Below are 15,032 nucleotides of genomic sequence, written 5' to 3'. Positions count from 1 at the left end.
ATGACTTCTAGTTTTTTGTTGACAATTGATTTACATTTTTTATTCTTCGTTGTAAAGCTAAGACATTCTGCTGAATGATGGTCTTATTTCTACATGATATCATAAGAGATACAGTTATGTTAAACTGTATTTTGAAAATATTTATTGAGTTCATTAAAAAGTAGGAAGAAAACAAAAGGCACAAAGACTAAATAAGCAAGAATGGCTACAAAAGGAAATAATTTTCTAGAATAAGAAAGTTTAAATAAAGCTCAATTCAGCAAATATCAATTGATTATCTGTCATTTGCAATATATTGGAATATACAAAGAAAATTCCAGATTTCAGGAGTTTATACACTGATATTGAAAGAGGAGGCCAGGCACGATGGCTCAAGCCTGTAATCCCAGCACTTTGGGAGGCCGAGATGGGTGGATCACGAGGTCAGGAGATCGAGATCATCCTGGCTAACACGGTGAAACCCCGTCTCTTCTAAAAAAAAAAAAAATACAAAAAACTAGCCGGGCGAGGTGGCGGGCACCTGTAATCCCAGCTACTCCAGAGGTTGAGGCAGGAGAATGGCGTAAACCCGGGAGGCGGAGCTTGCAGTGAGCTGAGATCCAGCCACTGCACTCCAGCCTGGGCGGACAGAGCAAGACTCCGTCTCAAAAAAAAAAAAAAAAAAAGAAAAGAAAAAGAAAGAGGAAATGGGGAATAACACAAGTGCATAATAAATACTATGAACGATCACATTTATAAAGTGATCCTGGTGTTGGAGGAGGAAGAGATCATATATAAATGGAGAGATTAAGGAAGGTTTAATGGAGAAGGTGATATTTGAGGTAGGCCTAGAAGAACATTTGTAATTTAGGCTGGTGGGAATGGTGTTGCAAGTACTATTGGCTTTGGGAACAGCATAAGCAGAGGCATGGAAGTGGGAAACTGAAAGGAGTTTTGGAGGAAATGAATAACAATTTCTTAAAATAACAATCGCTCCTTATAAGAATTTAGGTTAATAAATACACCAACCTGCCACAGTAAGTTTTCCAGATGTCATATTTTCTCCTGCATAAAATGCATATTTTCCTTCATCATCTTTCATCATATTTAGAACTGTCAATTTATATATTTTTCCGTGTGCTTCGATTTTATATTTAGAACTGGGTTTGATTTCCTTGTCCTTAAAATTCCACAAGACATCAATTCCAGAGTGGGACAGCTCAACCTCAAACACCACATTTTGAGTTTCTGTACAGGTAAGGTCACGAAGACCTCTGATAATTTTAATTTCTGGGGAAAAAATAAAATAATCTCTTGGTTATTATTACACTGAGAAAGTAGAATGCTTAAAGTAATTATTAGATAAGTAGAATAATCCTTACTTTCTACAGAGAGATTACAGTTGGTTTCAACTCTGCCAACTATCAGCTTGTAAGGTCCTTCGTCTGAAGCGTGAGTTCGGTTAATGACTAGCCGCTGTTTAGTACCTTTTACAATGGCATGCACACGGTCATCAGGCTTGATTTGTTCGTCATTTAAGTACCACTTAACAGAAGTCACATCAGGGACTGAGACCTTACATTCAAGCACAGCCTTTGTGCCTTCAATCACATTAACATCTTTTAGAGGTGTTATCACGTCCACACCTGCAAAATCATACACACACAAGATGAATGAATTTTGTTGAAATTGTTTGCTCCTTGAAGTTCTTTATGTTGCTTGATAGTGTAAACATAAAATTGCATAAGTAGGACTCACTATAGACAGAGACACGCCCACTGGTGGAGAGGCCAAGGGCTGGAATGGTGAAAGAGTAATTTCCAGCATCTTCCTTAGTCATGTCTTCAATGAGCAGCATATGAGATTGTTTGTCTATCACAATGTGAACCCTGTCACTGGGCTGCACTTCTTGGCCGTCTTTCATCCAGACGCCTTCCACACTTTCCAAGGAGACTTTAACTTCAAGCTGAACAATGTCACCCTCACAGACTTTTTGGTCACTAAGTCCTTGTAGGATAGCAATGGGGCGGGCTGTGAAATATGGGGAGAAAAAGAATGTTACGATCATTTTTTATCAATAAACCATAATGATGCTCACTGCAGGCTGACAAGAATGGGAAGACTTACGTTTCATCTTTAGTTTACAGGTTGTCTTTTTTCCGTCAATGACAAAGCTGTATTCTCCCTGGTCCTCCTTGGTTACGTCCTTGACTGTGAGGTTCTGACGTCCACGACGAGATGTAATTGTGTATTTGCCATTGGATTTAAGCTCCACATTGTTATGATACCATTTTCCTTCTATATTTTCTGGGGATACAATACACTCTAATTCTCCTGAATACGATTCTGGAACTTCTATGTCCTCAAGTTCCTTCACAAACTCAACAACTGCACCTGAAGTGTATAACAGAAAAAGAAATCATTTTTTTTGGAGAGGTATGCATCTAGACTTAGGATAGAGACAATGTCTTGTATATCTCTTATCTCCCCCATACTATCAGGAATATTCTTAATATCTACCTGCTGATGGGCTGAGAGATAAATTTTCAATGAGAAGCAGTTATTTTATTTTAATTTTTAAATATTTTTGAAAGTAAAGAATTATGTTTTAATAAAAATCTTAAAAGCTAAAAATCAAGATAATACTACTTAAAAAAATCCAAATGGTCAAATTGTTAACATTCTTCATTAGGAACATAAATTTATGATTCTGGCTATGAAACTTATAGCCAATTTCCAAATAATTGTTTTATGAAAGAAAAATTGCATAGCTAATTTGACCACATGCTAAAGGTGACTTTAGAGCTTAGGTAAACAATGAAATCCTTCGTTGTTGAATACCTTCAACAATAAGTTTAGCAGTCGTTTTGATATTTTCATCTTCCACAAGCACACAGCTGTAATCTTCAGCATCAGACATATCAATGGTCAGTATGGAGAGGAAGTGAACCTTTCTGTCGGAGTGCATCCTGTATTTATCTCCCTCATGAACCTCCATACCATCTTTATACCATTTCACTTTGACAAATGGTTCTGAAGTTTCACATTCAAAGGTTGCCATAGTGTCTTTTTCCTTAGCAACAACATCTTGTAATTCCTGTGTGAAAGTGATCAATTGCTTGGCTACAAGAAAAAGGTGGGGGGAAAAGGGGAGAGCACATTATATTAAATTAAATTCACAACCTGAGGAATGGGGAAAGAAAAGTAAACGCACTCATGGATATTCTTGAATACAAAGACAGGTCCATCAAAGGAAAGACATGCAAATTACCTTGGACAAGTAAGAATGCGTGACTGGAGGTTTCTCCAGCTATATTGATGGCTTTTACCATGATGCTGGCAGAGTCCTCAGCAGTCACATCTCTTATGACCAATTCACAAACATTGTCTTCTGGCCAGTACCAGTAGATCCGGTCAGACCGTTCAATTTTGACACCATTTTTGTACCATTCACATTCAGGGTCTGGTTTCCCCACGACTCTGACCCGGAAGTGTGCATCAGATCCTTGACCCACTGTTTGGCTTTGGATTCTTTCGAAGATTTTTGGAGCCTCCATACTAGGACTTAGTTCAATCTTATCAGGTTTAAAAGTTGGAATCGTGATTTTGCCTTCTTCGGCAAGAGCTTTCTTTTCCTCTTCAGTTAACTCTTTGGTCCAGTGGAGAAGTTCTTCTTTTGTCTTCCTGAGGAGTTCCTCATAGGATTCATCTTTCTTTCGAGACTTGAGCTCCACAGCGGTAATGGCTTCATAATAGCCCTCTTCTGTTCTGCGCTTGAATTTACTGCGCAGCTCTTCTGATTCTTCGGGCACTTTTTCATGGGTAATTCTTTCAGCCCTTTTCAACTTCACAACTTCTTTGGTTTCAGTGGTGTCAACAGGTCTATCCACCTTTTGTACTTCAAACTGAAGTTTTCCTGGTTCGTGTATGTGAAACTCGGGCCTTGGTTCAGGAGCTCTCCTAAGAACAGACCTAAAATCTTCCCTCTGTTGAATCTCAAGCTTCACTTTATGCTCTATCACACCTTCAGGATTTTCTGCGGTGACCTTCACTTCACCTGTGTCATATGATTTGCAGTCCACGATGTCCAGGTAATGGATACCATCATAGCGAACTCTGAACCTTTTGCTTTTGCGAATGAGCTGTCCATTGAGGTACCAGTTGACTTTGGGCTGAGGGTAGCCTGTTACCCTGCAGCGGAACCTTGCGGTCTCCCCTTCAAGTACTCTAACTGGCTCTGGGAACAAGACAATGTCTGGCTTTTGCTTTTCTTTCTGATCTGTTGTTACACCTGTAAGTGCACCTTCATGAGCCATTCTCTCTAATTCTTCAATTCTCTGTAAGCCTTTCCTCCCCTCAGGCAACTGGGATTCTTCCACAAGACTTTTCTCATCTTTAACAATAAGGGTAGCAGATGTATGATCTGTTCCATATTTGTTAGTGGCTCTGCAAGTAATGATACCACTGTCTCTAGAATATGCAACACCATAATCAAGGCTGCAGTACCCAAATTCATTGATCATACGGAGCCTGTTGGCTGCCTCAAGTGGCTTTCCATCATGGAGCCACTCCACCACCATCGTTGGGTCACCAATGGGTGTTAGCCTGCATTCAAAGTGGGCAGGTCCAAAGCGCTTAAGTCTTAAGGAGGTGAGTTTTTTCTTGAAGAATGGTTTCTGTTGTTTCTCTTTGTCATAGAGATCACCTTCTTCCCATTGCTCTTGACCATATCGCAAATGGAGGGGTTCCAGTTCTGGGGCTGCAATCTCCTTTGCTCTATATGTCCCCCTTGGGATGATTAACTTTCTCTCTGGTTCAGGCTCTGCAAACTCAACTTCAACATTTACTTTGCATCTTGTAGTGTCTCTGCCAGCTTTATTAATAGCAGTCGCAGTATACCAGGCAGAATCTTGGCTGACAGTGGAATCGATTTTAAGGGCAGCTTCTCCCTTGGTTCCTTCAATTCTATAAAAAGTTGGGGGAGGGAATCATCAATATAGTAGTATAGCTTCCCTGGTTATTGGATTTGTATAATGAGCTTAGCTTTATTATTTCCAAACTTACCTGATTTTGGGATATTTATGAGGCACAATGATGTCACTGTTTTTCAACCATACAATGTCAGGGTTGGGGTTACCGGTAGCTCTGACTTTCATTTCAAGTCGGGAACCTTCCTTTACATTGACATTTTTCAGTTTTTCTACAAACATTGGTTTTACCTGATGTTCCACAGCTGAAAGAGAAAGGTCATGATTTAGAGGGAGTAAGGCTGAAATACCTGTTTATAATCCAAGTGATAGGAAAATTCATTTATTTTTATTTTATCTCATTTTACCTTCCACAGTTAAAATCACTGAAATTGAAGATCTGCCTGCCCTGTTTTGGGCAACCACAGTCCATTCCCCAGAATCACTGGGTGTGGCAGGGACAATAATTAGTGATTGAGTACCATCTTCTTTAATGACCACTTTATGGGTATAGTCATTGACAATTTGCTGGCCTGTGAAAATATGTTCAAAAGAAAGTAGATTTTAAAATAGTTTCAAAAAATTGTTAGACAGATACATAAGCTTGTTTTTGTGTTTTTATGATTCATGAGCAAAAACCTGTCATACTTACCATCGTGAAACCAGAACGTCTCTGGCATAGGTCTACCAACAACCTTTAAGTCAAATCTGGCAGTTTGCCCTTCTAAACATTTGAAAGAAGCAGGTTTTAACACAAAGACTGGTTTATACAGTCTCTCAAGTTGTGACTCATCTGTCTCCTCCAGCCTGCGTCCAGGAGACATTCTTGCAGGGGACATCCGTGCAGGAGACATCCTTGCAGGTGACATCCGTGCAGGAGACATGCGTATAGGAGACCTGCTCACTGAACGTGGAGAGAGAGATCTGCAAAACAAAGACAAACAATACTTTCATGAGGCATAAAGAAAACTCAGCAAAACAAACTTCATTTTGTCTTATTCATTATTCATTATTCACGTTATTTTAGAATTTACTTCTTGCATGTATTAGAAGGCACGTCCAACTCATTCAGATCTAAAATAGAATACATTATTGTTGCCCCCACAGCTATGTTTTTCCTATATTCTCAATTTTGGCTGGTAGTCATTCAGTACATCCAGGTACCCAGGTTCAAAAATCTTGGAATAATTCTCAATACTGTCTTTTCCTTACCACTTAGATTTAATCAGTCACTAGACTTTTTTGATTTAACTGCCAAAACGTCCTAATAAATGTTGGTTGGATAAGTAAGCAAATGAATACATTTATGGAAAAATAAAAAAAATATATTTTTTATCTCAGAGGAGGAAAACATAGAAATCAATTTGGAAACAAAACAAAGCAAAACAAGACTCTATCTACACATTGCAGCCAGACTGACTTGGAGTTTGAATGCTGGCACCACCACTTACAGGCTGGATGAATTAAGGCAATTTTCATAGATTCCCAGGGCCTCAGTGTTCCTATTTCCAAACCAATAATAGTAATCTTTTTATTGCAGGGCTGTTGTATAAATTTACATATGTAAAAATCAGGTGTCAAATAAGAGCTATTGTGATATTAGCTGCAGCACTAGGAAAATAAATAGTATGATACACTGATGAAGATTCTTTGCTCATCTTACATAGGGGCAAGAAATAAAAACTCTTGGCAATTGTTGGTGTTGCCACTGGTACGTTTCTGTGCCATCTTAGCCCTCAATTTTCTTCTTACACAAGAGCGATTTGCTACTACGATATTTGATGTTTTGAAAACAATTTACATACTAAGTAACCCAAATTATTATAAGTCTTACCTGATTCTGCTCACTGGCTCTGGTGTGGGGATGTACGTTGGAGCTCCAAGTGGTGCAGCAGGCTCCACATACAATTTCCCTGAGCAAATTGCATTTCCTTTAATATTGCTGGCAAATGCAGTGTAGATTCCTTCATCTTCTGGAAGAACAACAGGTATACGCAGACTAGCTCTGCCATCTTGTAGAAAGTCCATTTGGTATCTTTCTCCATGTTTGATGCGCTTGCCATCTTTGTACCAAGCAATCTGCAAAGAATACCATGAACGTATGAATAAAATTTACATCAAATAGTTATACTGTAACCAACTTGTATCTTTACTGTGGCAAAGAGGTATTATAAATGTTTATATTTTACCTTTGGTAATGGATATCCAGACATCTTGCAATGAAAAGTGACACCCATCCCCTCAAGAATTCTGTAATTCTTGATTCTTAACTCAAATCCTGATTCAACAGCTTCAGATTCAGAAATGTCAACTGCCATCTTTTCTTCTCCATCTTCTTCAAGAAGTTCTTCTAATGTAGTCTTTATTATTCTATATTCAATTCTTTAATAAGTCTCTCTTCAAAGGAAGAAATATGGAATTCCTATGCAAAAAAGATTATGGTCTGTTAAAAATACTTATCCTTACTGATGGAAATTATTTAAGGATGTGTATCTGAGCTAGATTGTTGAAGTTTTTAGCTGGGAGAAGAATCTAGAAGACTTTGGTTTGTTTGTTTTAATCTGCATTATGGTCATCTTTCCCACTGAATGCTGTGGCATCTTGGGTAGAAAAGTATTCCAAAAAAGCAGGAGTTAGAGTTGGGTTAGAGGTTACATTAGCTTATCATACAGATGAAGAGATCTTGGCATTAATGAACTTAGCTCTACTAATATTGGTCTTTTCCTTAATATATTATAAACCCTATTTCTAAAGCCACATTTATGGCATATATGTAATCTCTATTTCTAAACTCACAGGTGCAACATACCATGAAGATTAAGGAAACTTAGCAGCAGTGAACTTTGACCTACTAATAGTTGTCTAACCCTGAGCTCATCTCTTGAAAATGAAAATATCAAACAAAAAAAGGAAAGTATAATTTATGAAATGGTTTGGTTGGTCATTATTTTTATACTCACCTGATCTTCTACATACGTTCTGACCATTACAGTATCTTTGGCCATTTTCTTCCTAATTAAGGCTTGTTCTTTTTCATACTCTTTTTCATACTCAGAGTATACAAATCCAGGGGCTGTTTCTCCAACTTTGGGTTCTTGAACAAATGCAGTCACTTGTGTCTGGTAAAGCATTTCTTGCTGGGACTTCATCAGTGACTCATAATCAGCTAAGAGTTAAGAACATAAGTTAATTTTTAATGTTCTTACTAAAAAACATTCATGCCACTATGCATTCAGGTAAACTCTACACTGGGGAAAGTTGATAACCAAAAGCCAAATTTTCCAAATATCTACTATTGACGTGCTCAATATTTTCTAGATGGAATTTGGAAACCAAACTTACACTAACAAATCAAATCAGCCACTACAATTGTAGAAAGAATTTTATATTAGCAGTCAGTTTTGGGGGGATCTACATGGAGGTCTTCCTAATTTGCTGTGTGGCTTTTAACAATTCATTTACCTTCCTGAATCTTGAGTGCTTTATTGGCTAAATGAAGATAATATTGTAATTTCCTCTAAGGGATACTGTGTAGATCAAATGAAACAGTGCGAACCAGTTCACTGTAAATGTGAACAGTTTAGCATGAAAGCTATTGCATTTGTTTTCAAGTTATAAACATTGAAAATCCTGACTTTCAGGTTTTCTTTAAAGTATCAGGAGCTCTAGCAACACTGAGCCTGGTAACAACCTGGTGCATGCCTGGTAACAGCCTGGTGCATGCTGGGCAACAACACAGCTACTGTCTCTTTGAGGCAGGGCACCTACTCTCCAGTTTGCCACTGTTTTCATTGCGCTATTACCTGCCTGGGCCTGGAAGGCAACTGGATTTAGAATCTGTGCATTTTCGGAGGCATGATATGCCTAGAAACAAACACACCAAACAGAAACTATCGCTAGAACCTCAGAAGTTTAATGCCAGTATAGTTTTTGAGGCCATGTGGTCTAAAACATTTTCCATACAACTGAGGCAAAGACACTGGGGCAAAGTATCAGAACCAGTAAATGGCAACAGGTTTTTTAGCAAACGGAGAGCACTGCTATCTCCTTGTATTTCAGATCTTATCATGCACATAGAAACTAGAGTTGCACTTACCTTCTTCAAGCAAGGAAGCAGATGCAGAAGTTTCTCCATGCTTATTACGAATAACAATAGTGTATTCTCCAGCATCATCAGCAAAAGTCATAGAAATTACTAGCTTGCATTCACCGGTTTGTTTGTTGTAACTCACTTTGTATCTTTAAGTAAATGTACAAAATTTAAAAATCAGTTATAAACAACCCTTCCGTGGGTAAAATATTTGGACTTATCTGAGAGTGGATCTGTGGTATAAAATTCAATGACCCTAAACATATGACTAAGCTCCACAATAGATTATAAGATTGCTGGAAATTGAGAAAAATGCAAGAACATGAGTAATTAGGGCCCAATAAGTTAAAATATTCATTTTAAAGAATATTTATTGCTAGAATCAGTCATGAAATTAAGTGATTTTCGGTGTTTACATTAGCAAATGATCAGGTCACTTAAACAACAGGTATTTTCTCCTCGTTTGTTATTTTGTTCATTATTTCATTCAGAGATCCAATGAATAACTAAAACAATAAATTCCTTTAAATATTTCAGTATTTACTCTCTGGTACATTATATTTATTATTATTAACGTATGGCACCTACATTTTTAGATTACTAGGTTGCTCTTTTTATCTTAAGTTGCAAAATATTCAGAGCTAAATTTTATATTGAATTGAAGAAAAATTAGTAGCATAGATTTTTGTGCATAACTAGCTTTCTTCTTTAGTACATGGCCCCTCTTCTATATTTTAGTCACTTAGTTATTACATGTTTTTATTGAAAGTTGTCTCAAATATTTTCTGGAAGTGTGTATGTGTGAAAATCCATATTTTCTCTACTTTCACAACCTCAATGAATTAAACTATAATATAAATAAATATATCTTTCATCCACTTTTGTCACATAGCTTTATTTCTTAGGAAGACTTTGCACAAAAAATGTAAAAATACCTCAAAACAAAGATGGCTCCACAATGAAAGAGCCTATGCTCAGGGTTGGTGGGGTAAGTAAATTCTACTCTAGGCTTCATGCACATATCATACAAGTCACAGAGAACTGTATATTCAGCCATCAAAATACCTGTATCCAGTGGTCAGAGGAACACCAGATTTTTTCCAGTACACATGGGGCTTTGGGTTGCCACCAACTTGGCATCCAAACACCACGCTCCCACCTTCCACCAGTTTCTGGACCACTGGTTTTGTAATAAAGTAAGGCGCAGCAGGTTCTCCAGGCCCTGCTTGTTCCTCTGTGATGCTAGTATCAGTCATAACCACATCTCTTGACTCAACAAAGCTGGAAAGAGAATTCCCCTCATATTAGTTTCTGAGTTGCAATTTGCCAACACTGAGGGGGCTGAAAGTCAAAACTGTGCTAGAACAGCTACTAATTAGCAAAATGTTTTACCGTTTCTCTTCTGTGGTAAATTTCTCAGTCACGGCTGTGGTTTCCTTTTCAAATTCTTCTGACACTGAAAGAAGACAAAAGTTTCTCATTGAGATGAGATGTTTAGTGACCCTGCTTAGCACTGACAGTTAAATTGACCATATAATCTCCCCCCAGTTCCAAAAAGGGACATCATTTCAAGGTGCGCAGAAACCGTATTGTGGAAAAGAACGTCAGATGAAAGTGATGGCATGTGCATTAGGACTGTGGGAGGGTGGCCACTAACCCTGCACAGCCAGATAGCAGGATGTGCTGACGGTTCCAGCCTCGTTAACAGCACTGCAGGTAAATCGCCCGCTGTCTTCCGCAAACGCTTCGCGAATCATAAGACGAGCGATTCCACTCTGGAAGGTTATCTGGAAGTCAATGGAACTTTCGATTTGGTAGTCTTCCCTGTACCATGTCACTGTTGGGGATGGGTATCCAGAGATGTGGCACTCCAAGGTGACAGATTCACCTTCTATGACTGTCACGTTTTTTAAGCCCTGAAGAGAGAAGAAAAATAAATAATGATATGTGTGCACATTCATTAATCATTTCTGTTTTGTAACAAATGTGGAGTTTGAACTTACACATTTCAACTGCCACAAAATGGCCTTTTAATCAGGACTCCAGAAATAGTAGTAGAGAGACTAATATTTATATAATATACTAATATATTAGTAAAGAGCTGTAAGGTTCAATAGCAAATGCTACCTGTTCAACAAAGCTTTGCCATGGTGTCACCAACTGGAATGAATCTATCCCTCCCATGGATTCTCCCTCTGTTGTGGTGCTTATCACCTTATATATTTTATTATGCTCGTTTATGTACATTTTCTCTGATGGCAAAGAAAATATTTCAAAGAGGGATGGAGGGATGGATTTGTCTTTATGTCTCCACAGCTCCTGCAATAATGCCTTTTGCATATTAGAAGCACATTAAATCTTTTGAATCCATGAATGATGTACCCCATAGAATTCCCGTCTTCCTTGCCAATATGGTCAAATATGGTCTTAAAATGAGCATCTGTACGCTCACTAATGTCATTTTGTATTAATTTGAGAAACTGATCTTTGCAAACATATATTAAAATGATTTGAGCAGATATGAATAGGGTCCAACATAATCAACTTCTTTACTCACCGAGACCAAAGTTGGTGGAGTAACAGGAATTTCAACAGGTGCTGGTACTCTTGCTGTTTCTGTTACCTAGATTTTTACAAATTATATTACAAAATACTCATGAAATTAGGGGAAATCTCATAAACTCTTAGCTCATGCAACATTATAAAAATAATTTGAGAAAATGATCTCTGACCCATACTGTGCTCCATAAAAATCAAGTCTTAGCGTGGTAAAGGAGAAAGGCAAGACCCCGCTGGCTACTTTTCAGTACAAACTAGCCAACCACCTGGCCCTGCTCAATGGGAATGGACCAAGCAACAGTGGGTAACCAGTGACCAACCTTGGCTTCGCGCCCGTGCAGTACTTCAAAGCGCTCTTCACGGACAGTGGCACCAGTGATGCTCACCCCTACTTCCTTTTTCACCTCAACGCCAGCTTGACTCTTGTAAGTATCTGGCATGTCAGCAAAGGGGAACTGTGGCGAGGGTGTGGGCTCTGCCCTTACTCTAGTCTCACTGGGCTTCACAGTAGGAGCTTTCACCGATTTGGTGATCTTCTGAGCAGAAGATGTGGCTGACAGCTCCTTTTGTAATGTGGCAATAGCACTACCAGCTATTGATGCCTACATGGAAACAGAGTCAGAAAATAAAGTCACTTAACCATTCTCTGATGGCTAACCCTCTCGGACTTAGTCTGAGCCTATTTCTATAAGGTCCGTTTTTTAATGTTCTCATTGTCACTCATTATCACACAGTTAATGAAAAGTCAGTTAGAGATAAGCCAATTATAAAGCTCCTTGTCATGCCTGTTAGTTTGTAAAACAAATTTTAAATATGTTTTTTAAAGAGTTGTATTCAGAACTCCTTATTTTACAGCTTTTATCATAAAAGGATGGGGTCTTCTAAAGCTTAGTCATGAATTTTCACTTGACCATTCCGATGAATGCCACTTTTGAATATGCCACAGTGGGAGATTCAAAATTAAGAAATTATTGAAATTGTTGGTAAATTCCTAAGAACTACTTTGCAATAGTACATTTGAATTTTAGCCACAAATCTATGTGAAAGGTGAACATGGAGACATTCAGACAAAATATTTTAAAGGTTTCCTTACTGCTTTTATTCTGTTGCGGTCTATGGTTATTTGTTTTGTAATTTGGGACTAAATCAAATACAGGCGTTATATGTAACTTACAGTTCTTTGAAACCATAGAAGGTTTGGGTTATAGTTCTTGGATATGTATGATAACAATAGTGATTAATATCAAGGATTTATTACATGCTGACAACTTGTTAAGGTTTTTATATACTTTTCACTTGCATGTTACATGTATGTTTACTTTCTCCTGATGACAGAGGTTATAAGGCGGAAGATAGGGCACTAATCCAGAGCTATTTGATTCCACAATCCAACCCAACCACCATATAGTACCACCTCTCCATCTTGCTATATTGAATGTATAAATATATGATTTCTCAATGCCTGTCTTTATTATTGAAACACATTCACAGTTAAGTTACTCTGAAATGTCTCACAGCATAAGTAAAACTATGCTGTGTAGTATACTACTTTCACAAAATCATTAGAACAATAGTAAAACAATTGAGTTTGAGCTGTCCCTGAAATGTGAACTAGAGAGAAGCCTGTGTGGATTTGTGTCTCCTCAGAGGTATAAGATAACCACTTGTGACTCTAGGCTCAGTCTCCTGGGCAAGTTTCAGAAATCAAACCTTTAGGGCATCTGGGCCCACTGTGAATGCAAATACACACACACACATCACCAAAAAAAGCCTCCAGTGGCCTACTCCAAAGATGCTCTATTTCACAGGTTAGATACTTATTTCCTTTAAACATTTCTGTATCATGCTCTGTAACTTCTTACCTCATATATATGTTCTGTCTTAGGAACAGAAATTTTTGAAACAGTAAAGTGAGGGCTAGCTGTGCGGGGGCGTTTATCCACATGGACTAATCTTTCCGTTGTTAGATCTGTAGTTTTCTTGATCTGCATTGAAATGAAACTCAGTGATACCATTGATCACCAATGACCACAGCAGTGAGGCTTGCTTTACCATGAACAAGGTGAAAAATCAGCAGGTATAGACTCACCTGTGATGATATGTGCATTCCCATTTGATCAGTAGTTTTAATATGAGTCTCAGAAGGAGCCTGGATTACTACAGGCTTTACTGCTTTAGGGACAACGTGGGGTTCTGAGGTTGGACGTTGGGGAGGCTCAGCAGCTACCTTTGCGGCGGAAATGCGTTCCCTATATCCGTACTCCAAAGTGGTCTGCTGAGCATAGGATTCTTCAAGACGCCCAGGCTCTCTGGGCTCTCTGGGCTCTCTGACCCGGGCTTGGTCTACTGCAGCAACAACTGTTGCTACAGCTTCAGCCTTTTTTCCAACATCCACCTGGAGACAAGGTTTCCAGAATTAACACACAGGAATATTGAGATGAGGCTGGAACATCTCCTAGGCATCAGGACAGGCAAATGGCTAAAGACGTGATAGGTAGATGGCATCCACGTTATACAGCAGTGTTAATGTGTCTAGAAATGTATCTCAGAAACACTTTTAGGGACTATTTCATTGATTATTATATTGTACAGACATCGATTTAGATCCACTCTCTGTACACCTGCTTAATTATACTAGACACTAAATCACATAGACACAACATAGGATAATCACAATATGAACATAAAATCATAAGGAGATTTTGAAATTTTGTAGAATTTTTCCAGGCAGAGAGTCAATCAGCAATTGGAAAATCAGAATTTTGGAGCTGGTTCTCTTCACTGATTATTTTTATTATCTTGTTGACCATTTAGTCTGATGTTAATGCAATGACAGTGGTGATATAAGTGCACTCAAATACCATCATCATCCCATCCAGAAAAATCAGTAACTACAGAGTTATATGGTTGCATGCAAATCGGACGTAACATGAAAGCTCATAAACACAGAGTGAGCATATGAATTTACTTATGATTCCCTAAGGGTAAGATTTGTTTAATCTATTAGAAAATACCTTTCTTAAAACACACAGATGACAAAGAGAACCCCGTGCAAATGAAAATATTGTGATTAAAATGAAAGTGTTATCATGTTTGGATTTAAGAGACCAACCTTTCACATTGGTGTTTAATTTACTTTCATTATTATGGAGAGTTAAAGCAAAGAATGAAACAAATATCATTTTCTCGTTTCTGAGTCTGATGAACATAAATGGAAATACAATTTGCAGAGCGGTTTCTCTTTTAAAGAAGGCAAACTAGCTGATGCGACTTAGATATTATGATTCTATGTGATACTTGGAAACAGCATACCGTAAAAATCACATAGCCATGTTCATCCAGTGCTTTTTAAAAGTAAGATTGGAAAATTTTCTTAATATTCAGTTTTCTATATCTGTGAATAGAATCTAGAATGCATCGGAAACATTCTTCAACTA

General features: G+C 38.0%; 1 protein-coding gene and 1 long non-coding RNA gene across 2 annotated transcripts in view; one reads left to right on the top strand and one right to left on the bottom strand.

Moving 5' to 3' along the window:
* The window catches only part of LOC117094789 (titin-like), a 273,144-nt gene that overhangs the window by 238,063 nt on the left and 20,049 nt on the right, over positions 1 to 15,032 (bottom strand). Inside the window, 21 exon segments of the mRNA XM_033230996.1 lie at positions 1,009 to 1,269; positions 1,362 to 1,625; positions 1,738 to 2,010; positions 2,107 to 2,373; positions 2,821 to 3,102; positions 3,251 to 4,944; positions 5,044 to 5,212; positions 5,315 to 5,479; positions 5,599 to 5,870; positions 6,781 to 7,025; positions 7,136 to 7,326; positions 7,329 to 7,368; positions 7,907 to 8,112; positions 9,043 to 9,185; positions 10,102 to 10,317; positions 10,429 to 10,492; positions 10,694 to 10,952; positions 11,594 to 11,659; positions 11,916 to 12,197; positions 13,458 to 13,580; positions 13,685 to 13,990. Coding sequence (XP_033086887.1) covers positions 1,009 to 1,269; positions 1,362 to 1,625; positions 1,738 to 2,010; positions 2,107 to 2,373; positions 2,821 to 3,102; positions 3,251 to 4,944; positions 5,044 to 5,212; positions 5,315 to 5,479; positions 5,599 to 5,870; positions 6,781 to 7,025; positions 7,136 to 7,326; positions 7,329 to 7,368; positions 7,907 to 8,112; positions 9,043 to 9,185; positions 10,102 to 10,317; positions 10,429 to 10,492; positions 10,694 to 10,952; positions 11,594 to 11,659; positions 11,916 to 12,197; positions 13,458 to 13,580; positions 13,685 to 13,990 — 5,788 coding nt within the window.
* LOC117094791 lies at positions 4,821 to 7,870 on the top strand. The gene is made up of 2 exons (XR_004441680.1): positions 4,821 to 6,657; positions 7,745 to 7,870. It is a non-coding gene; the product is annotated as an uncharacterized LOC117094791 (long non-coding RNA).

This window comes from Trachypithecus francoisi, unplaced genomic scaffold, assembly GCF_009764315.1.
Source record: "Trachypithecus francoisi isolate TF-2019V2 unplaced genomic scaffold, Tfra_2.0 Lachesis_group13, whole genome shotgun sequence".
Lineage (NCBI taxonomy): Eukaryota > Metazoa > Chordata > Mammalia > Primates > Cercopithecidae > Trachypithecus > Trachypithecus francoisi.
Note: the sequence above shows the minus strand (reverse complement) of the source record. Positions and strands in the feature narration are given on the sequence as shown.